General features: G+C 46.6%; 1 protein-coding gene across 2 annotated transcripts in view; it reads right to left on the bottom strand.

Annotated features, from left to right (window-relative positions):
• Positions 1 to 13,622, bottom strand: part of ZNF609 (zinc finger protein 609) — a 74,106-nt gene extending 60,484 nt beyond the window's left edge. For both annotated transcript variants that reach the window (XM_056865887.1, XM_056865889.1), the window contains exon 1: positions 12,844 to 13,622. In XM_056865887.1, the coding sequence (XP_056721865.1) occupies positions 12,844 to 13,587 (744 nt within the window). In that variant the 5' untranslated portion in view covers positions 13,588 to 13,622. The remainder of the gene's footprint in view (positions 1 to 12,843) is intronic.
• Between the last annotated feature and the right edge of the window lie 11,788 nt (positions 13,623 to 25,410).

The raw sequence follows: 25,410 nt of genomic DNA, 5'->3' as shown, positions 1-25,410 counted from the left end.
CCAGTGTCTGCAGGTCATGGTGCAAAGATATAAGCTCTCTCAAATACTGGCATTCTCTTCACTGACTAACACTCAAAAGGAAGAAAAGTAACCCAGCCAGCAGAAGTGTGCCGGCAGTTGGTTGAATACACATAAAGCTGCCTTATACTGAATCAAACCCTTGGTCCATCAAAGTCAGCATTGTCTACTCAGACCGGCAATGGCTCTCCAGGGTCTCAGGCAGAGGTCTTTCACATCACCTACTTGCCTAGTCCCTTTAACTGGAGATGCTGGGGATTGAACCTGGGACCTTCTGCATGCCAAGCAGATGCCCTACCACTGAGCCACAGCTCCTTTCTTGGTCACATTACTGAAAAAGGTAACAGAGGCCAAGAGTTTTTGGGATGGAGGGGGATCTGAAAGCCACCTTCTGTAATGCGTTGTATTGAGGTAAAAGACATTCTCTGTAGCTAGGAACATGAATTGAAGAGCCCAGTGGCGCAGAGCAGTAAGCTGCAGTACTGCAGTCAAAAGCTCTGCCCACAACCTGAGTTCGATCCCGACGGAAGTCGCTTTCAGATAGCCGGCTCAAGGTTGACTCAGCCTTCCATCCTTCCGAGGTAGGTAAAATGAGTACCCAGCTTGCTGGGGGTAAAGGAAAGATGACTGGAGAAGGCACTGGCAAACCACCCCGCAAACAAAGTCTGCCTAGAAAACGTCGGGATGTGACGTCACCCCATGGGTCAGGAATGACCCAGTGCTTGCACAGGGGACCTTTACCTTTTAGGAACATGAAGCAAAATGGATGTCCTCTAGGAGTGCTGCTGAACATGGTCGCCATCAGGGCAGCTTTGCATTATACATCCTCTTGCAGTCACCAGATGTTGAACACTGATGGGATCACTCTAGGAGAACGGACAAAACGGCAAGTCCCGGGGCAAGCAAGTTAGCCCACAACACAGCGGTATTCAAAGTCAGGAACAAGCCTTGAACCCCTGCATAAGTATACTGGTGAAAGCAAAGCAAAAATGGCGCTCCAATCACAGCCCATAAAAGTCTGTGATAAGCATCCACACTAGTTTTCCCATGCCTCCGTAGCTAGAACATGAAGCAAAATGGATGTTGTCTAGGAGTGCTGCTGAACATGGTCGCCATCAGGGCAGCTTTGCATTCATTACTACGTCCTCTTGCAGTCACCAGATGTTGAACACTGATGGGATCACTCTAGGAGAACGGACAAAACAGCAAGTCCCGGGGCAAGCGAGTTAGCCCACAACACAGCGTCATTCATAGTCAGGAACAAGCCTTGAACGCTTGAATGAGTATACGGGTCAAAGCTCTGGCAAAAATGGTCCTCCTCCAATCACCGCCCGTAAAAGTCTGTGGTAAGCATCTACATACTAGTTTTCCCATGCCTCAGCATCCAGTCTGCCCATTCTGGAGAAACAGTGTCATCTGCAGAAGGATTACTGAGAAAGAGGCCAGGTTTTTAATTAAGCGCTAGAATTCCTCCTGGTCTCATCGAGATGGAACAGTACAGATTTCTGAAGCTCGCTCTCTGCCCCCCCCCCAAGAAACCAGCACAGCATAGAAGATTAATAGCCACTTCTGAAGGGGCCATAAATACTGAATACATAAATGCTTCCTGTGCCTTCATGTGTTAATACCCAAGAAGAAAGGTCTTTCTGCCAGCAAACATGAGAATAGCAAACGGAGCTCTAAGCTCTCCAAACTCGTTCTCCAGATCAGCCCGTCTCCCCAGAGAGGAGGAAAGCGTTTGCTGGCCCACATGCCAGCTCTTATTTATTAGCTTGCTACCACCTCAAAGAGCCGACTGGCTCCCTGCCCACCCTCTCCCTCCGGGATCCTTTCAGACTCCAAAATGGGACTTTCCAGGCCTTCCGACAAGAATGCTCCAAGCCCGGCCTCTCGTTTTCTCAAGGTAATTGCCTGGCCCTTGCTGTGTAACTCTGACACTCACTAAGCTGCCGTGCCCTTTCTCCCTCATGCAGATTTACTTGGCGGGCTGCGGCAAGGAGGGGGGGGGAGCGGCAGGGCTGCAAACGGCACAGCTAAGCTATGCAGGAAGGACCTGCTCTCTGGCTGCAAAAGCAAATAAAGCCTTCGGCATTTCCAGAATGAGGACACAGAGGGATCTAACACAACACAAACCCGGAATGCATTTTATTAGAGTTTTTCCATGCTCTTGTACCCGAGGGGCGGAACATGCGTTCCCAAGAAAAAAAATTCTCCGTGCCGTAATTTCAAAGAGAGACCTTTTTTTTTTTTTTTTGCTCCACCCAACACTGGAGACACGCTGGAACAATTTACACACCTTGCCAGGAACCTTCCCACCTGAGCTGTCTTACCTGTGAAAGGAGGCCTGTTACAAGCAAGACAGCTAGCTCATTCTGAAGCAAACAACTTCCATCTGCTGAACAGATGTGAGGGGATGATCCCCTGGAACAAAGAACAGCAGAATCCAACCACGTGCTATGTGGTTCAGGCAAGCTGCTGTTCTTGTTCAGATTTTGTCATTAAAGGGGCAGTCAGCAAAAAAAGTAAAATGCCATTCTTCTCCAGTGATCCCAGGAATATATGATATACAAACCTCAGGAGCTCTGGGGTCTGCTTGATTCCTAAGAGGGAGAATGCATGAGGAAGGCTTGGCCAATAATCACAGAGAAGGACTTGCGTATATCAAGTAGACACATAAGAATGGGACACATTTAACAGTAATTGAATAAAGACTAATGGGATTTTTGGAAGTTTCAGGGGACAGGTTATTCCTAGGATTGGCATTTTGCTCCAGCCTGGAACACAGACAACAAATCAGGAGAAAGGGAGGGACCCTTGGTATGAGCAAAAGTCCTATGTTGAATCCGCGGCCCCTTTAATTCTACAATCAGAAAACAAAATCGGCGCAAGTGATACAAGATTGGACACGTGAGATTGAATACTTTAGTTTTCACATTTACAGCCAGGGACACGGCACAGCAACTTTCAACAGATTTCCATAAAGGCTACATTAAATGCTTTGGAAAGCCTGCAATTGGATCTATCAGTGTGGCTGCAATTCTTTTGACCGGATTTACTTTCCAGCAGATATGCTCAGGGACAGGTTTGAATTGCTTAGATTAGTACCTATGCACGCAGATCTTTCTCAAGATTGCATTCATTTTCTTTTTTTTCCCTGTCTTGTTATAATGTCCAGACCCACCCCTGTGTAAAGGCTTGACTGTATACGTCCCAAGCTGTGTATCTTAGCTACGCCTTCACGCCAAACCTACTAACAAAGTTCTACTCTCAAACAGCTTTCATGCTTGCTACTTTTTTTCCTTTCTGGAAGCCTACCAAAATCTGCTTAATCATCACACCAGAAATATTTCTATGGCCTCTTTGAGACTAGGTTTAAATTGACTCCAATGCATGCCTGGGTTTACTTATCAAATCCAGATGCTGCCCCTTTAATCCTTCAGCTGAAAAAAAAAATCAAGCTTAAACTCAAGCGTTTCTCATCACTGTATCTGGTACACCTCAAGTGGAACATCAGAATGGAAGTCATTAGGTTTCTGGGACAGTTCCTTGTGCTGCAGAGAGCAAGCTAATTTGCAGGTCGTACCTGAGGTGGCAGAGATATGCCGCTCATGAAATCACGCAATATATATATATACCCCAGCTGCTCATTTCTCTTCCCCAAGAATAAAAAGGTATGCACATAAACAACATATTAACAGGCAACCGCACACTGGCAAAGGAAACCTGGCCTCACTTTCCCTCCTTAATCCTTTCTGTTGCCATGCCTTCAGGACTCTGCTTCCACATGACCTGACAGGTGTAGTCCCTCTTTGCTTTCGAGTCAGCCAACTGGGGAAGAGCCATGGGTGAGATCCTGAGCAACAGCCACCACCCACAACCACTCCACAGAAATAAAATGGAAGGCAAGAGCACAGCTCCTTACCAACCTGGCGCAAAGAACAAGATTCTCTGTGAAGTAGCGTCAGGCCTACACGTACTGCTTCACATTAGAAGAAGAGTTGGTTTTTATATGCCGACTTTCTCTACCACTTAACGGAGCCTCAAACTGGCTTACAATCACCTTCCCTTCCCCTCCCCACAACAGACACCCTGTGAGGTAGGTGGGGCTGAGAGAGCTCTATCAGAGCTGTGAGGAGCCCAAGGTCACCCAGCTGGCTTTGTGTGTAGGAGTGGGGAAACCAATCCAGTTCACCAGATTAGCCTCCGCTACTCATGTGGAGGAGTGGGGAATCAAACCCGGCTCTCCAGATCAGACTCTACTGCTTCAAGCCACCACTCTTAACCACTACACCACGCTGGCTCACAGTCCTAAGAATGTCCTCCAAATATGCAGCTAAAGCTTTCAAATACCTTAGCCTTCTGTGTCGCACAAATGATGAACTGTAACGGACAAATCCATGGACAATAGCAAAAGCGTTTCCTCCAAGCGAAGGTGCATGTGGCCTGCCGTTCACTCTTTACCTGGCTGCTTGTGATGAGTAATGATTGTCCCCAGGTAATGACCTAAGCTCTGAGGATAAAGCTGCCTGGGCTCTCTCTCTCATTTCCCCTTTTACCTCTGAAGAGCAACTCCTCTTAAAGGTTAAAAGACATTTAGACAGCTGAGGGCTCACCTTGAAGGATTTAAAACAGGGCTGTGAACGTAGCTTGCTTTCTTCTACCACATTCACAAGTTGCTTTCATCAGGCTGAAAGGCACACTCTTTCCCATGCAAATAAAAAATGAGCCTGGTGTGGGTTACCTCCCTTCATGCTACCATGTCCTGGCATTGCAAAGGGAGTCCTGGAGTTCTAGGTATGTGAGAGAAGATACAGCCAATGCCACAAGAGTGGAGGAGCAGCATGGGAGACAGAGAGAGAGAGCAAGAGACCCAGCGTGGTGAAGTGGTTAAGAGCAGTGATTTGGAGTGGTGGAGTCTGATCTGGAGAACCGGGTTGATTCCCCACCCCCTACACACGAGTGGCGGAGGCTAATCCATTGAACTGGATTTGTCTCCCAACTCCTACACAGCTGGGTTACCTTGACCTAGTCACACTCTCTCAGCCCCACCTACCTCACAGGGTGTCTGTTGTAGGGAGGGGAAGGCGATTGTAAGCCGGTTTGATTCTCCCTTAAGTGGTAGAGAAAGTCGGCATATAAAAACCAACTCTTCTTCTTCAAAAATAGGAGAGGTGGATGACCATCCTCAAGAATTCCCACACACACACACACACACACACACATTCTCACACCACTAAAAGGCTCAAACACATTTAGGACTCCTTTTCAAGCCAGGCACTAGGTTCAAGTGCTGCTCCAACAGAGCAAACATGGTTGTTTCCAAGGCCGAAATGTTGTTCTCGTATCCTTGCTGGCACTGAACCTGATGGAACCTTCTCCTGCTATCACGGAACAGAACACAGCCTTATCAGAAAACAAAGGCTCCCTATAAGAATGGCAGAGCAGCACTCCCTCCTCCTCAGGCAGAGTTGCCTGGGTCATGTTCTTCCTATTGCCTCCCAGCTCAGAAACGTGATCGCTTGCCAGAGCGTTTCATCTGCACCAGCTAGCTTTCACAAATCCTCTTGCTTTTGCTGCCAACCCAACTGTGATCCCAGTGCTGGCCCATTTCCCAGATATGGGAAAGGGCACAAATTTCCCCCCTTCCATCTACTGACATACCACGCTCTTCTTCAACTTCCTTCTACCTCCGTTGGCAAGCAGACTTGGGGAAAACGAGGAGAGGAACAAAAAGCCATCTGCCTTAACGACCGCGAGGAGTATTTAGATGCTTTCGTATCATCAGTGCAACGACTTTAGAAGGCAAGATGCAGATGGGCACAGAATCAGATTAACCAGTCTGGAAACCCATAAAAAAGACAAGTGATGCTATTTTGCAGAGAGGGACCTCCAGCTACCTCCAAAAGAAATTGTATTTCAAATTGTAGGAGGAAGGAATAGGCCATTTACTGAACAGGGCTGAATGGTTCCACTTGAGGCGGAAAAGACGTGGCCCTGCCCATTGGAGGGAGAGGCCAGCAACGGTTGAACTGGATACAAAACAGCAATATCAGACAGGTTTCCCGCATGGGTGCATACTGCCGGCCCCCTCCTACTCACACAAGGTAGATACTGAAAAGAGAAAAAAAAAAAAGGAAGGGGTTTCCTTATTGTCCTCGATTTTAACCAACCTCCAGAGGCGACTGCCGTCAAATCTAGCAATTAAGCAGCAGCACACACACACTTCTCTCTTTGGGAGCCAAATGTCAATGGTTTAAACAAGGAAGTCCAATTTCCTCCTTTGTAACTCTTGACATCTTGGCTGCGTGCCACGTTTTCGCCTTGTTCCAGCAACAGAAGGCTCGGTGCTGAGGGTCAGAGGACAGGGAGGAAGCGAACACTCTGGTTTGCAAGTCCTCCAAAGGCGGCCCTGTTGGCAGCTCCAGGGGGCAGCTTCTTTGGACTCGGTTCAGAGAGGGAAACCACAGCGGAAGAAGCAGAGACACAGCAGCAGCTGGGAAGCTCTTGTCCTGGGGCCTATTTCACCAGAACCTTCCAGCATTGTCGTAGGGAATTGGGTCCTGCTTTCTGAAGCCAAAGAAAGAAATCAGCACAGCGCTGCAAACATGAAACAACTCCGATAACGCAGCCCCACTTCCTAACCTGATTTCATGGGGCACATGTGTTTAGTACAAGCATTCTTTGGGAGCCAGCATGGTGCAGTGGTTAAGAGCGGTGGCTTGGACCAGTGGACTCTGATCTGGAGAACAGGGTTTGATTCCCCACTCCTCCACGTTGAGCGGCGGAGGCTAATCTGGTGAACTGGGTTTGTTTCCCCGCTCCAACACATGAATCCAGCTGGGTGACCTTGGGCTAGTCACGGCTCTCTCAGTCCCACCTACCTCACAGGGTGTCTGTTTTGGGGAGGGGGAGGGAAGGCGATTGTAAGCTGGTTTAATTCTTCCTTAAGTGATAGAGAATGTTGGCATATCAAAACCAACTCTTCTTCTTCTTCCTTACATAAGCAATCATAAAAGCAACATACATGGCTTTGGGAGTTTTTAATGTGTAACATACATGCACATAAGAGCACAACTAGAGCTGTAGTTCTGCACATAAGCTCCGGTCCTCCCAAAACAATCTCCCATCCTGGGAATGAGTTTTGAGGGAGTGCAAATGGATGCTGACCTGCAAGGACAAGTGAGGGAGATGCTCAAACTCCTGTGTGCTGATAAACAACTTTCTTCAGATTTGGCTCCCTCTTTGATGTAACATCCGTTGGAATACCTATCGTGGCGATATTCCGATATTTAGCAGAGTGCATTAAGCTTAGCTAACAGCAGAAGCCTTCACGTGCGTGTGTGAAATAAAAGGGGCATCAGTCGTTTGCTCTAATTAAACTAAAGTACATTTATTGTTGAATAACACAGTGGATAGGAAAGGACAAACAAGGGTCCCCTATCCTAATCTACCTTGCTAATTCTCTAGGCTAAAAAGGTATCTGCCTTCTACTCCATCTTGGGGTGGGAAGGCCTGGATGCGCGGAGCGCCCGGCTCTAGGTCTTGCTTGGATGATGGGCAAAGGGGAGAAGAGAGAGAGGGGACGTTTCCCTGACAATATATCTCTAAACATCAAAGGAGACAGGAAATGAGGGTGAGGTGTAACTAGAGATAACCTCCTGAGTCCTGTCTATCTACATGACTCTCTGGTCAGTCCCCCCTCTAAATGTGCAGGCAAGTGACACCGTCCCAGATGGGCACATTTTCCAACAACATCCACGTACTGCTATAGCCACTTACTCACCTCAGAAAAGTAGCAATTACAAACTGCAGAGCTGCCAAGCAATAAAACACACGTGCCTGTCCTCCAGCCGCTCCCTGGGATGAGGGCACACCAGGCAGCGCTACAGCAACTGCACCTGCGGCTCTCAGCCTTTAGTCCTTATTCGGGATGGGGGGAGAGAGAGAATCTTGAGTGTAGCTGCCATAGCTCTGTGATTTGTTTCCTTGGATGAGGGAATAAACACAGCAATCAGGTGGACCGATTTAAATAACTAAGCGGGGGGGAGGCCAACCTAAAGCACTGATGTAAACTATATTGCCCATTGGTACTTCATATTTCAAACAATTACCCATGCTATTTAATTTAATCCTAAAACACTCTACTTTGTGACTAATTCGATCATTTACATTATCCAGGAATATGTACATTTCATAATTTTATAGATGTTTATTAATTTTACAAAATCTTAACGCGCTGATCTAAATGAACAACTTTGCTGCTGGTGTGTGTCAGGCTACTTTGCATGAGGAATATTTTACTATAAGTAAACACATACACAAATGCCACACGTTTTATTAAATTAAATAACCTTAAACGTTAATGTTTCACATTTACAACAGTGCCCCCAATGCTCTAGGGAGTCCTTAAAACTTTTAAGAATTAGCTAAACAATAATGGCTAACCGTACAAAAATTTGCTTATTGCAACTTTTATTTATTATGTACTGTATTTCTATCCCATCTTTCTTCCATACAGATTGTCCCCAGGAGATTTCCCATCGAGCTGATGACCAGGCATGTATTGCTGATCTTCAGCATAGCTGGTGTATCGCCCCCCCTTCCAACCATACCCTGGGGCCCTTTACATCTCTGCACATCTCTGTGTTACAGACAGCTATAATTCCAGAACTCTTCTCAATCGAGGATCAGTAGATACTGGGCAGAGCAATTTATTTTCATAAAATAACTAGAAAGTAAGGCCTGTAAATATTCTGAATTGAGAAAACAGCAGTTAGGCTGTTAGAGTGCAAAAACAGGAGCATATACAATTCACCTATGTGGGCACAAAGCATAACCCTGTTAGTGCTCCAGGGTATAACACCTCCCCAAATTGGACTCTAGTATCTGTAACGACGTGCAAATCCCTGGCCCTTTGTATTGTTATGGGTTTGATACTGGAGTGGCACAAAAGTTCTACTATCAGCTACTCATATGTGCTCATATATTTTCCCCATGTTTGTTTGACCTGAAAAAGGACATTTTTCCTATCGCGATTCTGTATTTACACAGAAAAGCAGCCTTTAATTCAATAGTATATTGTAATAGATAGATAGACAGACATAAGTATATTTAATAGAGGGCGACTGATCCAGTCTTCAAAGTTTGTGGCAACTTTAAAATGCATGTATTCGTATTTAATTTTAATCCAGCTACTCTTGAAGAGGAGAAAAAAAATTGTGCAATATCTTAAAAACCTGAGTTAAAAAAAAAAATCACCACTATTCACTCTGCCAGCCAGGCAACGGAGGCCGTGAGTACTGAACCTGACCATTAAGGCCAATATGGGAAAGGGGGGGGTGACAAGAATGGCTGTTACAAGGAGTTGCCAAGATTTTGGCTTGGCCCTCATTTATCATTTGCCTGGCTACAAAATCGGTTCCCAGTAGGAGTCGGCACTGCTGCCATGGCCATCTTCACTATCATGGCAGCTGCCTGGCATTCCTCAGTGGAAAGCAGGGCACGGTGATCATGCAGCACCAGCTGTTGGCGATGCTCCCGAGCGAGCTGGCCTCCAGACCTGGACGGGGAAGCAGGTGGCTGGCTGGCTGAGCACGGAGGGAGGGGACCTCTTCTTTCACATCTTATTTTGAACACCCCCAACATTGCCACTAACCCCTTTCTATGTACAATACCATGTAGACAGCCCGCCTGTGTGCAATGCACCCCAAAGTGTCACTATCTATAGAACGCAAAGAGAAGAGGAAGAATAGACTTCCTTATGCATTCTAAAATCCAGTACCCTGGAAAGGGAAGAGATTTTCGTTATTAACTCTGAATAGGCTTCCTGCAGCACTTGCTCTGGAATACAGCTCTATTCTGCTACCTTCTCTTGCCTTCGGAATCTATCTGATGAATCCTGACAGAGCTTCGGAGAAAGGGAAAACTGAATCGCTTTCTAAAAGCAGCCCCCAAACCCCCTCCCTAGCTCGAAATCAAGTATTCAAAAAACCCTGCCAGATTCCACTCTACATACCGTAAAGGCTCAAGTCCTGTATCTTCCATTCTGTATGAAGTACCCATCTCACATGGTTGTAGCGGTTAAGAGCGGCGGACTCTAAATCTGGTGAACCAGGTTTGTTTCCCCACCCCCACACACTAAGCATGCCAGGTGTCCTTGGGCTAGTCACAGTTCTCGCAGAACTATCTCAGCCCCACCTACCTCACAAGGTGTCTGTTGTGGGGAGAGGAAGGGAAGGATATTGTAAGCCCATTTGAGACTTCTTAAAGGTAGAGAAAATCGGGGTATAAAAACCAACTCTTCTTCTTTCTCATCACACCGGCAACCAAAGGATACAGCACTCTTTAGTTTCAGTTTATATCTCTAGAATGAAGCTTCCTTGCTTAGTATGAGCCAATGAATCCTTGACAAAGGCCAGGTGAGGCATTTACTCAACTTGTCTCCAGGGCCCATCCACTTCTACCTAGATCCTGGAAGTAACAGCAATAAACCTGGTAAGAGCATAATCAGCGCTAGAAATCTGACCCAATGACAGTTTTTAGTCTGAACACAAATGGTCAGTGGTCATACCTGTAGTTACAACCCAAAAAGCTCCAAAATACAGAAATTACTGTGCGATCATAAGGGGGGGAATCAACATTCACCTGGCTCTGTCAGTGCTCACCTTTAGGGAAGGGTGTGTCTAGGCACGGCCCTTGCTTCTTATTTCAAAGAACAGTTCCTTCTACAATACTAAAAGAAGAACTCATAGGCAAAAAAGATGCGCAACAGCAAGCAACTGTAATATGTTACAAGGACAAAATATTTTAACAAAATGCTCTTCAAGTTCCGAGACACACAATACATCAATCTCTTTCATTATGCACCTCATTACAAGCGCTAGAGTATGAACAGGTGGTGTATCGCAGGTGTGCTGGAAAGATGCAGTGGAGCCCGGTTTGACGCCGTGTGATGCAACCAAGCTGCTTTGTTGGCTCATGCCTTCTGTTTTTCTCAGCCAAAGTGATTCAATACCCTCCAAACATCCAAACAGGATGACAAGCCACTGTCACAAGGCAGACAAATATCCCTATGGCCCCACTGCGCATAGAAACCCTACAACGAACATGACAGGGAATTCATACATCAATGTGGAAAGCAACTAGCAGGTTGCAATGACAGAATCGAGAGCAGATTTTTTTTTAATTTCCTCAGAATTAGCCTAAATTAAGAGGAAATTTGTGACTGTGCCTCTATCAGTCATCAGGCCCTTCTTAAGTATACAAAGGTTCCACCAAGTTTGGGACTTTGTTAGATCGACTCCAGCTGTCCCTAGATGCTCTTCCCAGATCCTGGAGAGATTCCAGCAATGAGCTCTCTTATTTGTTCCCTATTACCCCTCAGCTGCAGGCCAGTTCTTCCAGCTGTGGCCCAGCGCTCTCCTGGCACAGCACAGCTGGACCAGAATGAGCACAAGCCAGACCACTATTCTACCGCATTTTCCCAGGGAAGCAGCTAGCACAGCCAAGCCTACTGGATGCAGGCAAAGGAAGATTTCCTACTCTTCCAGTTAAAAAAAGAAAGAAGAAGAATCACACAGCTGGCAAACCCAAATAAAACAAAAGCGCAAGGGGGCAAATTAGACATTAACTTAGAAAATAAAAGGAATATCTAGGCCAGTGAATCAAAAGGGCTTCAGCGTACCAAATGTTATTTGCATGGTGTCAGAAAGAATGGCGATTTATTCTTTTTGGTATAAAGGGGAAGTGCTTCCAAGGGCCACTTCACACAAGCCAAGTTTCCTACATGGATATAAATCTCCATGTTACAAAGTACATATGTACATGGGGACATGTTTCAATTGCACATGTCTGCTTTTTGCAGGTGCTTACTGTTGGAAACCCAGCCAATCACAGGTTCCCTACATGTACACCTGTCAAAAGAGTCATCCTGTGTGTGTTAAATACAGCATTTAATGCAGAAGTTAAAAGGTAAAGGTCCCCTGTGCAAGCACAGGGTCATTCCTGACCTATGAGGTGACGTCACATCCCGACGTTTCTTAGGCAGATTTGTTTCCGGGGTGGTTTGCCAGTGCCTTCCCCAGTCATCTTCCCTTTACCCCCAGCAAGCTGGGTACTAATTTTACCGACCTTGGAAGGATGGAAGGCTGAGTCAACCTTGAGCCGGCTACCTGAAACCAACTTTCCTCGGGATCGAACTCAGGTCGTGAGCAGAGCTTGGACTACAATACTGCAGCTTGCCACTCTGCACCACGGGGCTCCTAATGCAGAAGTTAACACCCGTGTAAAAAAATGTGTCCATTCCTGAAGCCCAAACTATGAGGTACTATTTTGCAGCTACTGAGCATGCTTTGAAAGAGAATCCAGAAAAACTGGATGAGGATGGTATCGACACAAAACAAAAACGGTGCTCATCAGCTAAGATGAACAAAGACCCAATCTTTATGGTACAGAACAGAAAACTACAGGTCCTATATATGCTGTACTCTAGGCCAATCTGCTGCTGGCAGACCAAAGCCCCACAGGGCACATTGCTGGCTTTCAAAACACCACCTTCCCGTTTTTCAAAGGAGATTTTGTCTCAAAATGTCCCTTCCTGCAAGTCCTTCTACATTGGTGCGCAAACCAATGTGGTCCCAGTGAAACTGCAGGAATCGGCCTTGAGATTTCTGCTCCTGGCCAACAACCAAACCAATCACAGGTTATGGAGCAACATCTTTGCACAGTTACAATGAGGAACAACCTGGGGAAGGGGTTTAATCTCCCAGCACCGTCCTCATTGCCAGCACCACCGGAACTAGGCCCAACCACCAGCCCACGTCTTACCTTCTCCGATTTCACCTTTTTGAGCTGCCGGCACTCGCCATCGCCATCTTCCACCTCTGATTTAATTCCCAAAGGGTTGAGTGCAGATCCCGTGTCAATAGCGATACTCCCAAGCTGCTCGACAGCAGGCTCCGACCCTTGGCCCCCATCGTACTGCCCGACCCTGACAGCCAAGGCAAGAGGCTGGAGGACACCGGGCTCCTTCTCTGCCGGAGCACCCGCCCCCTCACTCCTTTCCTTCTTACTCTTGGACGAACTACCCTCCTTGTCTTTCTTTGAACTGGCCACACTGCGAGAAGCCTTGGCCGATTTCTCCGAGCCCTTTGGGCCGACGGCGGCCACCAGGCCGCCAGAGTTCACACCGTCCCCAGGGCGCCCCTGAGCTTCCTTCTTGCCACTGGTCCCTTCACTCGCAGCAAACAGAGAGGATCCTGGGGCGGCCTTGGCACTGTCCTTGCCGCTCTTGCTCCGCTTGGATTTGGACTTGCCTTCCTTGCTCTGCGGGCCCGGTACCGAGGTCACAAATTTGATGTTCTCCGGCAGTGTGGCCACAGCATTCGGCGCTGGAAGCCCCACCTCCTTGGAGCCCGACATTTCCAATTTCTGCTGATCCTTCTCCAAATCCGCGTCCAGGTCAATAATCAGATTTCCTACTCCAATGTCCCACTCGTCCCCACTGTCATATGTCTCGACTGGGTTTGCATCTACTCCTTTCCCTCCGGAAGCTCCACTGCTCAAGGACATCTTAGAGTTAACGACCCACCTCAAGGTTCAAGGTCCTTCTCTGCTGCCTTCAGCCTTCTAGGGTATGAAGTAGCAGCTTCAGCTATGTTCTCGAACCTCCAACGGTCGTGGGGCGCCCTGACGACAGCATCATTGCTGAAATGGAGAGCAAGAACAGATGTTACACCATGGTTATGTGGAAATCTGTGTCCAAGAATGGAATGCACCAACACGAGCATTATTTATTTATATCCCACAAGTCTTCTGTAGAACTCAAAAGTAGCACACTTAAGGGGTTCCAGGCAGTCTTCAATCCAGGCACTGACCAGACCTAGACCTGCCTAAGTTCAGCATTATTGCTTTCCCTTGTGCCTTCAGTCCCAAAAGGAAGCCCACAGATCAATTGGGCATGTTTTTGTTGGCTCCCCCAGGCTTGCATCAATACCACATTTACCAACCAACATCACAGTGCCTACGCTCCAATGGATCTGGGGGTTAAGCAGGGAGAATTGCCACCCTGAAGTTTTATCTGAGCTCTGCACCACTCCGAGCACCAAAATTCTTTCCATGAGTAAATCAAAATACTGACGTTCACATTCAAACCAGACACAGACAAATGAAGTGATTCCCACCTCAAGGCTGACCAGTCAAGACAAACCCGAATTGGCACGTACAGTTTGTCGGCAACCAAACTAAAAAGCGCACAGCAGAGAGATGTGCAGACAGGCTGCATCTGAAGACCAAAACGCATCAGTGGTAACGGAGGAGACCTGATCCCACTGCACCATCCCTGAAAATTATTAAGAGACCAAAAAACACGATCCTTGAGAAGGCTCTGGTACACTGGATATTTCCCTGGAGGCGATGAAGCAGCAAGTCAAAGTCGCCCCACAAGATGAGTATGTGGCAATTACATTTACAAGAGGTAATTAGCAGGTGACACAGCATTCCCCCTCAGCCAGCCAAGCCCCAGCCATGGGTAGCTGCAGCCAAGCAAGACTGTGAAACCCATGGCTGCCCCTCCAGCTGTGGCTCCTCTGTAAGCGTTATTGTCCTCTGCTCCTCCCCACTAGGCATTGGAGGCAGATGATCTGTGTCATAGTTGCTGATGGGAAACACTTAAAGCTAGTGGCTCTCTTTTTCTTTAAAGAAATCTTCCCTTTTACAAACCCAAAAAGACAAACCAGCGGAGTATATATCCAGAGACAGGCACCCTGTAAAAAGCCAGGGATTCATTCACGTGGTGGGCTGCAGTAGCCAGACTATTTTTCCATCCATTCCCCTACAGACTTCCCCACCCCCACCCCCGCTTCACCAGTTACGTGCTGCTAACAATCCCTGCTCGACCCGGCAGATCATTATGGAGATTTTGAACCCGTGAGCCAAGGGGTGAGCGGGAAATAAAATACACTGGCTTCTCATCTTAATGGCAGAGAAAGTGCAAAATCAGGAGGTGACGAGCAGCTGCGGAGTCGGGTAACAGATTTCAAAGGCTGCAGTCCTCCCCCTCCCCGCAACTCAACCTCAGCAGCTTAGTGCTACCTGCTTGCCCTAGAAAGATCTAGCCGCCTGACTTGTTAAGAGATACTGTCATTCTTCCAACTGAGATCATCAGCAACCTCCCCTCCTTACATGGGCTAGTATGGAGGAAGGTCAGAGCCACATAATGGCTGATATCTTATTATTCTTTGTCAAGGTTACAACCAGGAGGCACGTCACAGCCAAAATCACAGCGAGTAAGCCCCTGCATACACACACTAAGACAGGGGTGGGGAACGTCAGGCCCGGGGGCCATTTAAGGCCCACGAAATCATTCGGTCTGGCCCTTCATGGGTCCTGGCAGATCTCTAGCTCAGAAGGATCTACGACTGGTGATCCGCCCCCTCCCGCGGACAAGTATAGCCTCTATTCAAGGCAGATATAAGTTTGTTTTGCCAAGAAAAGGAACCTTTTTTCCCGCCTTGCAGAAGAGTCATCAGCTATGGAGCTGCTAGGACCGCTCAAGAAACTGTGTTAACCCTTTGTGTTAACCCTTTGCCTGCACGAGGGGGTCATCTGGGGCAGCTGCCTGCTTGGGGCTTGAAGTAGATAATTTTGTATGGCCCGTGAATGATGTTATAAATATCCAAATGGCCCTTGGCGGAAAAAAGGTTCCCCATCCCTGCACTAAGACATGGGTTCTCAACAAGGGGGGAATTCTTCCCCGGGGGGGATTTTAGGGTTCGGGGGGGATGGGGACCACTATTCAGCAAAGTGTGATGTCCTGTAGATTATGTACAATCTATAAAATTGTAGTTTGTTTTTAATTTAATCTGTGACATTCAATAAAGTTTATAACTATCTTTGGAAGGGGGGAATTATATTCTGAACAATGGTGAAAGTGGGGAATGGAGCAAAAAAGGTTGAGAGCCACTGCAGTAAGAGCTCTTGGAGCTTCACTAACTTCATGGAATTCCTTTTTCCTGAAGGGACCAAGATAGGGACTTATAGCGTACAACAGCACAATTGTGTCATGCACAAAGAGAACCCAGTTTTTGCAGGCCGGTGCTCAGATAAAGGCCAAGTTCATCCTCATCAGGGTATTCAATAATTACTCTGACAAGGATTTGGTAAACACTTTAGCATGGTTTAGGGTAGTCGCTAGCTCCCTCCTTCAATACATTTGTGAAACCTAAAAAAGTCTTCTAGCACCAGAAGGCAACGCTCTGTATTGGTGAAAGCATAAGGCCTTCTAATTAAATGAGCCCTGTGACCAGCTATTGTAGCATAACTGCAAGTCATTCTGAATAATGGCAGTTCATTCTCTTTGGCGTTCCAAAGCCTGGACCTTGGGCTTTGCTATAAAGTAGGATTAAAGAGCTGGTTCTGTTCTCTTCTGGAGTTGTGGTGTTTGCCAGAAGTTGACGTACAGGGCTTCATACGTGACTGAGCATACAGATTCTAGCATTCATGAATGTACAACATTAACAGGGGGTAGAAAAACTTTCCTGGTGAACAAATGCACAGTTTCCACAGGAAACAAACAACAGGCAAGAAAAGAAAATCTGAGGTGCAAGACAAACAGTTCACAGGATGGCAAGTCCTATAAAATCATAATTTATGTTGCTTTACAATACATGCATTATCCTAGGGCCCAGCTCCACGAGTCAGTCTGGTGACCCGAGACAGACACAAACCATACATGCAGTCACCTTTCTACTAAATTCAAGAGTTCAACTTTTGTATACTACAAGTCCCAGCACACAACTCTGTTAAAAATTATAACAAACCGAGCACGGCATGCTGGGACATGCAGTAAATTCAAACCAGGTTCCCGCACGGTAAACTTAGAAAAATGGTAGAAACGGCCCATTCAGCCCTCAGGTTCCTGGCACGCTGCCCTTCCGAAGAGTACATGAGAGGGGAGAAGTAAAGGCACTCGGAAATGAGGAACGTATTGAAATCACATGGGGGGAAACCCAATCCAAGGGCAAAATCCTTCTCCACTTCCACCATGCCACACAAAATTCATCCCTTACACAACAGAAAGCACATGCATTCACTTGCCTAGCTGGAGAGCTGCCAACGAGGAATTTCTAAGAGAAATCCTGGAACAGAAATACTGAAGGAAGACGGCTTTTCACTTGGGAACACTGCACACATGCAGCGCCAGACATAAATCATTCAGCTCCATTAAAGGGCTACAACCTCTATAAACCATGTCTGCATTCTGAGAAGGAGCCCCTCATTAGAGACTGCATCTGAAAAGTTCGCTTTGAACTAGCAAGCCCCTATCAAAATACCGCTAACAAATCTCATCAGGCAGTGCTAAAAAAGCCCTGGCAAACAGATCAGCTTGCAGCCAAGAAGCAGGGGCTCTTTGTGCCTTAACACACACGCCTGCCGCTCCAAGCCTAACCACAACAGCCTGCATTACTTCTGACCTTTTGCAGTGAAACGTGATGCAGAGAAAACCTAATCAAGAATGATTTGACACTCAAAGGTGAATCGATTCCACTGGCAGTTAGGCAGCATATAAACAGAATGTCTCCTACCAGTGTGTTCAGATCGGCAGAGTTCTGGGATTAGCCTCTGGTTGCTTCCAGACATGACTGACTGTAATTTTCACCCTGATTAACTTTCAGGAATGCCTGCACTGAGGAGCAGTGGGGGGAAAAAAATCTCCTGCACCAGGCAGGCTGCTCTAGCCAGGCGACTGCCGCTCCACAGCATGGCAAAGCTGAAAGGATTTCAGAAAACCGCTCAGCTTTACTGGGATCAGTCCGGGACCGCAAGCGTGCCCTCCGGCTCCAGGCGGCCCTTAGGAAGATAAGTCGGGGACGATCACAACAATTGGAGCAGAATAGGACAAGCTTGGAGCAGCGACGTCTGTTGCCCAGAAGGAGCCCAGGATTGCCAGTGGCGAGCTCTGGTTAACCCCATCCAGTCCCTTTAGAGCCCTTTCTTCCAGAGGCCGGCATGGAAACACGAGCAGCTGCTCCTCCCGCCTTCTCTTGCTGGCAGCCAGCCCATGGCTTTCCTCTCCATAGGATCTTTTTTTGTTTTGTTTCCTTTTACGACTAAAGAAACTCAGGGGGATGCATCATGGTTTGCAGAGGAAACTGCAGCGCTCTTAGCTCTTCACACTACAGAGCAGGGCTCTCTCCAGCTGCTTTGTTTAGCTTGGATTTTTTTTAAAGCAACTCTCATGTCTTTTTGTAGCTCTCTCTCTCTCTCTCCAGTGATGAAAACAATATTGAATGAAAGCCAGCTGGCAGCCAGAGGAGGAGACGGAGAAGTCGGCACAAAGGAGCTTCCTAACTCGCTGCTTTTGGTTCAAGGGATTGTCCACAGGGGAGGGGGGGAATCTCCGCTTCTCCCTATCCAAGGCAGATCTTCCCTACCCCATTTTCTCACCATCCAAACAGGGAAAGATCTTCTCATACCAAGACACAGAGTCTGAAATGCTGGGACACACAGCCAGATTTACAAGGAAATGGCTAAATAACTAAAAGAAGAATCGGCTAAGAGGTCAGTAGCAGGACTTATCTGTCACCTTTCTTCTAATCTAATAAATCAGACAGACCTTGGTGCAATTTGTGCTGGAAACAATGGCTACACAGCTGGAATAAAATGGAGCCATCTATTGCCTTCAATGTGGAGGCACAGCCGACAAAGACTACAGGTCCCAGCATGCTGTGCTGTCGCACCTCTTAAGAAGAGGGGAAATGCTTCGTGGGAATCTTTCGGTTCAGAAGACTGTACCTTGGAACTGAGAAGTCTCATAGGCAGCATCCGGACCAATGATAATCCACAGATTATCCACAGTGATAATCCACAGATTCATTTTAAATATGAAGGACTGTACGTGAGGGCATTATTTGTCATCCACTGGGCAATGAATATCTCAAAAAGGCAAACATACAACAAGCAGAAAATATTTTACTGTACTCATTACTCATCAGGGAAGGAAGTTTGTTTCTCAGTGAATTTCTATGCTTCTTGTCATACATTAACAGATTTATTCAAACATTAAAACCCACCTAGCAAACATTTTTAATATCAACACTTGTAACTTCAATAACCCCTACTGATGAAAAATGTTTGTTTGTATACACATACCCCTGCAGATTCAATCATAAGTTACATTCAGAAAAGATACTTCTAAAATCATTCAAGGAAAGTACAATTTTTCCCAATTCAAATTCATCCATTGACATTATATGCCTAAAGGTTCTTGTGCCCATGACTGGAAAAAATATTTCAAAACCTAGCCAGTCAGCAGCATGACGTTTGCTGGTGTCAGCATCACAGTTACGCAACTGCCCTAACAAAATGAAATACATAAACTTTCTAGGCATAGGAATAACACTGTTTGCAACTGGGAACATGGAATACTTCCAGCCTTGCTTGTTCTTATATTTTTTCTTAAACTAAATTATTCTTCCCCTCTCTACTGTATTAAACTCCTTTGTTTCATTGTAGAGAACTGCCTCACTCTCTTCTAACCTCTTTGCTGTGCTGACAGGTCCTGCATTAAGACTAAGGGGAAGAGGCTGTGGCTCAGTGGCAGAGCATCTGCTTTGCATGCAGAAGGTCCCAGGTTCAGTCCCCAGCATCTCTAGTTAAAGGGACTAGGCAAGCAGGTGATGCGAAAGGCCTCTGCCTGAGACCCTGGAGAGCCGCTGCTGGTCTGAGTAGACAATACTGACATGGATGGATTAAGGGTCTGATTCAGTATAAGGCAGCTTCATGTGTTCATGTGACCCATCACATATGGTAGGGTCCTCCATGCTAGAGCTTACCGCTAACGCCCTAGAGCTGCTTGGGACTGGGGTGCCCGAAGAACCACCTCCTCTCCCATACTGTCCAGTTCCCAAGCCCTATTCTTTGCTCTGACCTGCAGAGGTGAGGTGGGTGGCAACCAGAGACGTTTTTGCTTTTTAACGTGCGGGCACATTGCCCTTGGAATGCCATGCCCCTTGAGGCTTACCTGATTCCCACCTTCCACTCCCTTTTGGAGCCAGGCCAAAAGCATTTCTTTTTACCCAGGCTTTTAACAGAGGGGTTTCACAGGTGTGTTTATGGTCCGCTTGTAGCCTGAGGGCTCTTTTATGACTATCAGTTTTAGGCTGCTATTTTATGCTGGTTTTATGGCCAGGCTTGTTTTTTTATGGTTTGTTATGGGTAATTTGTGTGCTGTTGTTTTTAGGGTTTGTTGTATTGCTTTACTTTGCATGCTGCCTTCAGCAGGTCTCTGGCGAAGTGGCATGTATGTTTTTAAACATCAATAACCAGGCTCTATTCTGTAGATGTTGAAATCTGAATTTAGCCCTCATGTACAAGGTCAGAATTGAACACTTTATATAAACAGAGTCCTGTGAAACAGAATGAAATTCCTAGTTGTAATCATTCTCTTTATTATTGAAATGAACGCCATGAGCATGGTAACACTCCATCCGATCAGCTGTCCGATCTTGGCATTACAAGCTGAAAGGCAGAAACACATCCTTCTTCCTGCTCCTTTATGCCACAGCCCATCCTCTCTTAATTCTGCCATCTGCTTTCATGCTCGATACTCCATTTATTTTCCTTCAAAGAAAGTTGTCCATTAGAGATTATAGAACAGTTTAGCTCTGGATTTTTCTACAACGCCTTAAAAAAAGATGAAAGATAAAATGTAACATTTATTTAATTTTACATTGCATTAGCCGGCTGCCACTAGACACGCTTTCCACCACATGCTACATTTGATAGAAGCCCTGTATCTGACAACCAACACAAAGTTGAATGTTGCTCAACAGTTTGAGATTAGTCGAATCTATATCTACCAGAATTTAAAGTAACACAGTTACAATTACACAACGTTGTTTCCATTGTAGCTACCGCAAAATAAACACCATGGCAAAAACAATCCTTATGAAGAGGAAACAAGAACGATATATAGGATGTGTGTGTGTGTAAAGTGCCATCAAGTCGCAGCTGACTTATGGCGACCCCTTTTGGGGTTTTCATGGCAAGAGACTAACAGAGGTGGTTTGCCAGTGCCTTCCTCTGCACAGTAACCCTGGTATTCCTTGGTGGTCTCCCAGCCAAATACTAACCAGGGCTGACCCTGCTTAGCTTCTGAGATCTGATGAGATCAGGCTAGCCTGGGCCATCCAGGTCAGGGCGATATATAGGATATACACATTCAATACTGCAGTAACCTACAAAGTGAATGCCATCTGCCACAGATGGTCAAGAACTCCTGAAAATACAGAGATGGAAGATAGAGTCACGTAGTTGACGTTCTCCATCAATAATGCCATATTCTTCATTAAGCTCTAACGCTTGCTCAGAACGACCTTCACTCTTCCAGGTCTTCCTTCAAGAGCCTTTGCAAGAATTTTTTTTTTTTTAAGATGAACAGCTGAGGCAGCTGGTAAGAAACTGTAATAGCTGACGATACCCATTTATATTATCCATGAGAAGTCTATTGATCTTCTGGGTGGCTTCATTTGCCAAGTCAAGTCCGCTGAGGAACATGCCTCTTTCAAATTGGTTTAACTCTGTAATCCCTTGGCCTGAGCTCTTTCAAATAAAAGATGCCAGTCAGCACTTTGCGTTGCGCAGTTAAGAGCTTCATCTTCCCAATCCCCTGCCACTTCGATAAATGCTCAAGGACAAGCCGGGCTGTGCGTAGATGGAACAGAATTGATCCAACCCCCCTCGCTAAATTGCACAGAATGTGAAATCTAGAAAGTGATCCTCCAAAAACAATCCACTGAGCTAAGTTCGTACGCTGGGCAAAAAGAACCGACCCATGACTGGATTGATGTGACTTTGCATGCCTGACCCGCTTTCCTAAGCAACAAATAACCAGTGCCAACAGCACAACGCCAAATCAGCATTAAATGAAGGGCTGCAGAGCAGGCATCTCTGTCAGGAATCTGTCGGCATAAATAGCGTTCGCCGCACCTTCTCTTAGAACACTGAGCAATATGATCCATAACCACAACCGCTCTGCATCCAAGCGAGGAAGGGCTTAACTTGGCCATCCGGGCTTTTCAAGAAAATATGCTCAGATAGTCCAGCGTGCAAAGCAGAAGGGCGTTGGGGGCAACACAGTGCTCCGCTACGGCAGTCTGGAAGAGCCGCCTCTAAGACGGGCTCAAAGCTTTAGGCAGGTTGTAAGCAGTCATGCTACGTCCATTAACAAATGCAAACCCAGGGTAACATACCCTCTGCTGTACAAGACGGCAGGGCTCACAGGTCACTATCTGGAAACACTGTGAAGAAAAGTGCATCCTGATCAGTATTTTAACATATCTGCATTCTATTATTGTAGTAGAGAGCCAACGTGGTGTAGTGGTTTAAGGTGACGGACTAGGATCTGGGACATCCAGGTTCGAATCCACACTCTGCCATGGGAACTTGCTGGGTAACCTTGGGCCAGTCATAAGAACATAAGAAAAGCCATGCTGGATCAGACCAAGGCCCATCAAACCCAGCAGTCTGTTCACACAGTGGCCAACCAGGTGCCTCTAGGAAGCAGCATCCTGCCACGCTCTCAGCCTCGACCCCGGCAAGTATTTGGTTGGGAGACCTCCAAAGAATACCAGGAGTGTGATGAGGAGGTGGACACTGGCAAACCACCTCTTGCCTTGAAAACCCTATGGGGTCGCCGTAGGTCAGCTGTGACTTGACAGCAAAAAAAAAATTATTGTAGTGGCTCAGAGCCACTAGACCTCACTGCTGTTAGTGTTCCTCAAGCAAAGAATTACGAAGCTCAAAAGGACTCACGGTCTTCAAGAAATCCTCTCCGGTAGATGCTAGACTGGGTGCGATCCAGCAAGCCTCTGCTATCTAGCTTATGGGAAAAGCTGCTCTACAAAATTGGCTGTGGCCATCCATGCTGTTTCACAAAATTTAGGACTTGCCTCACGATTATGACAACTCCCATGATTGAAGTAAAAGGAGGGGATGGGGGGAAGAGAAGGAAGTGCTGGAGATTATCTGAGCTCGCTGCAATTTTAGTATTCTGGACGGCTACTTTGCGCAGTTGTAGGATTCGAAGCTAAATGCCTGTTCCACACCAATGAGCACCCGGGGAAAAGCAATTATTACAGGAACAGCTTAAAAAAAAAAAACCAAGTCTAACTTCAAGGCACCCATGGCAAAGGCAAGCTAAAGGAACAAATCAATCCAAATCAGCCGTGTGGGCAACCCCAACAGTTCTGGCCAGCAGACAGCACAGACTAGGTTCAGTGGGGGCAGCTGCAGGAAGAGAGCCCCAGACTGCCCGGGGAACGACCTCTGCGCTGACCTCACAGCCTGGTCTTTCAAACAGGTCACTGGAAGCTGTCTGCTTTATGGCTTGGCTGGCTCACGTCTTCCTGGGTCCAGCGGCCGTTGGACAGCGGAGGGGCCTGACTGAAGGCCTCCTGAGGGAGATCACAAATGGGCAGCCTCACTGCCTTCAGCAGACACACACACACACAATTACCAAATTCTGAATGTGAAGGGTCTGTTGCTTTATTGGATAATGGCCTCAGCTCCACTCGTTCAATAACTAATTAAGCGAGGCAGGCTGGAGCTGGATGGGGTTTTGTATGCCACAGCAGAATGCTTACCTGCCCTTGCCATATTTTTTCCGCTGTCATGCGTGAGCCTGGATGCTGGGATGGAACGGTTCGTGTTATACTGCCACCCTGGAGTAGCGGGTCTGCCCTGCAGCACAGCACTGAAGCTAATCCGGATTTAGCAGCGTCAAGAGGCAGAGGCTGTGCAGCTCCCTCCTGCCCTTCCCGCTGGCTTATGGGGCTACACGGCTGCTTCAGGCCTCGCACATTTTTCAAATACGGCGGTTTATTTGTGTGTTTGGGGGGGGGGGAATACACACCCTTAATGGGCAGAGAGTGGCACAATTATCTCCCTTTGCCCAGAATACAGGTACTAGAATCGAGTGCTGCTCTGTGCTTCTTCGAGGCCATCAAGGGTTGCTCTCTCACTAGGATCGCTTTCTAAATCAAGATGCATGAGTAGGGCCACAGGACTGACACCCACTATGAAAAATGTGAGTGTAAAATGCAACAAGTATCTTATTAAAACGGGGGCAATACAGAACCATTAACATTTAAAGACTGGGGGTAACACCCTAAATTGGTGGCTCTGCAATTAAAGAAACAAAAGAGGCTTTTAACATCCACGGTATGTTTGCTTCTGTAAAAATGGAAAAGAAAGAAATTCAACAGCTGTACTCATGCTGTTGCTGACAGCAATGGTAACATCTGTGGAATAGCACCATTGTTATAAATACTGCAAACAGAGCCAGGTGCTTACTAACAGCCACATCAATATACCCATGTAGAGGTCAGGGACATTCTCTTGTGTTGCGCACAGGGCTAAAATTTGCAAAGTGTGCTGGAAGAAATGGAAAGGGCTCTTGTTCCTATTGACCAAGTATGCTCAGTTTTCTTACACAATAGGCAGCAGGAAGGAGTCGTTAGCATCCCTTAGGAGAGAAGGGTATGCGTCTCATCTTCGACAGGTGCCCATAATACCGCATGCAGGTTCTCACAGAATAATTCTACCTCATCAAATGAGGGGGTACCCGCCCTGAGCCTGGCCCGCTGGGGATGAGGGCGAGCTATAAATCTGAAAAAATAAAATAAATGTGCATAATAATGTGCAGGATAATTCTACCTCATCAAGTGATACCCTGCCCTTGACAGTGTGAGTAACCTAGCTTTTGCACAGTTATCACCAAGAGAAAGTTTATACTGCCAAAATACCACCATCAGCAGATAATTCCCCCTTAACTATTTGACTACTTACAATAAATAGCCCAATCTGGTCAGATCTTGGAAGCTAAGCAGGGTTGGCCCTAGTTAATATTTGGTTGGGAGACCACCAAAGAATACCAGGGTTGCTATGCAAAGGAAGGCAGTAGCAAACAACCTTTGCTGGTCTCTTGCCGTGAAAACCCTACTGGGTCACCGTAAGTCAGCTGTGAATTGATGGTGCACACACACACACAATAGCAAAAGGATTCTTACTCTTCTAAATTATCCATGGAAAGCACATCCCTGGTGTTCTTCGGGCGGGGGGAGAGTAAAGCTCAATTATTCAAAAGGGCCTTTGGAAACTGAAGTTATGTTGTAGAGTTTAAATCTGTTGCTACTGGTTAGGTTTTTATCCGCAGCGCTGTCCAAGAAAAAGCATATAAATAATAAATAAATTACTAGTTAAATAATGAGCACATCAACAGTAGCTAATACAGCTCTAGAAACATTAACACGGATTTTGTTTGTCTAAAATGGAAACTCCGAAAGTGGAAGGGCTGCCTCGTCACAACAGAGCAAAAGAAGATGAAGGGGTGGA

Source organism: Euleptes europaea, chromosome 20 (assembly GCF_029931775.1).
Source record: "Euleptes europaea isolate rEulEur1 chromosome 20, rEulEur1.hap1, whole genome shotgun sequence".
In the NCBI taxonomy this organism is placed as follows: domain Eukaryota; kingdom Metazoa; phylum Chordata; class Lepidosauria; order Squamata; family Sphaerodactylidae; genus Euleptes; species Euleptes europaea.
The sequence above is the reverse complement of the archived record's forward strand: the minus strand, read 5'-3'. Positions and strand labels throughout refer to the sequence as shown.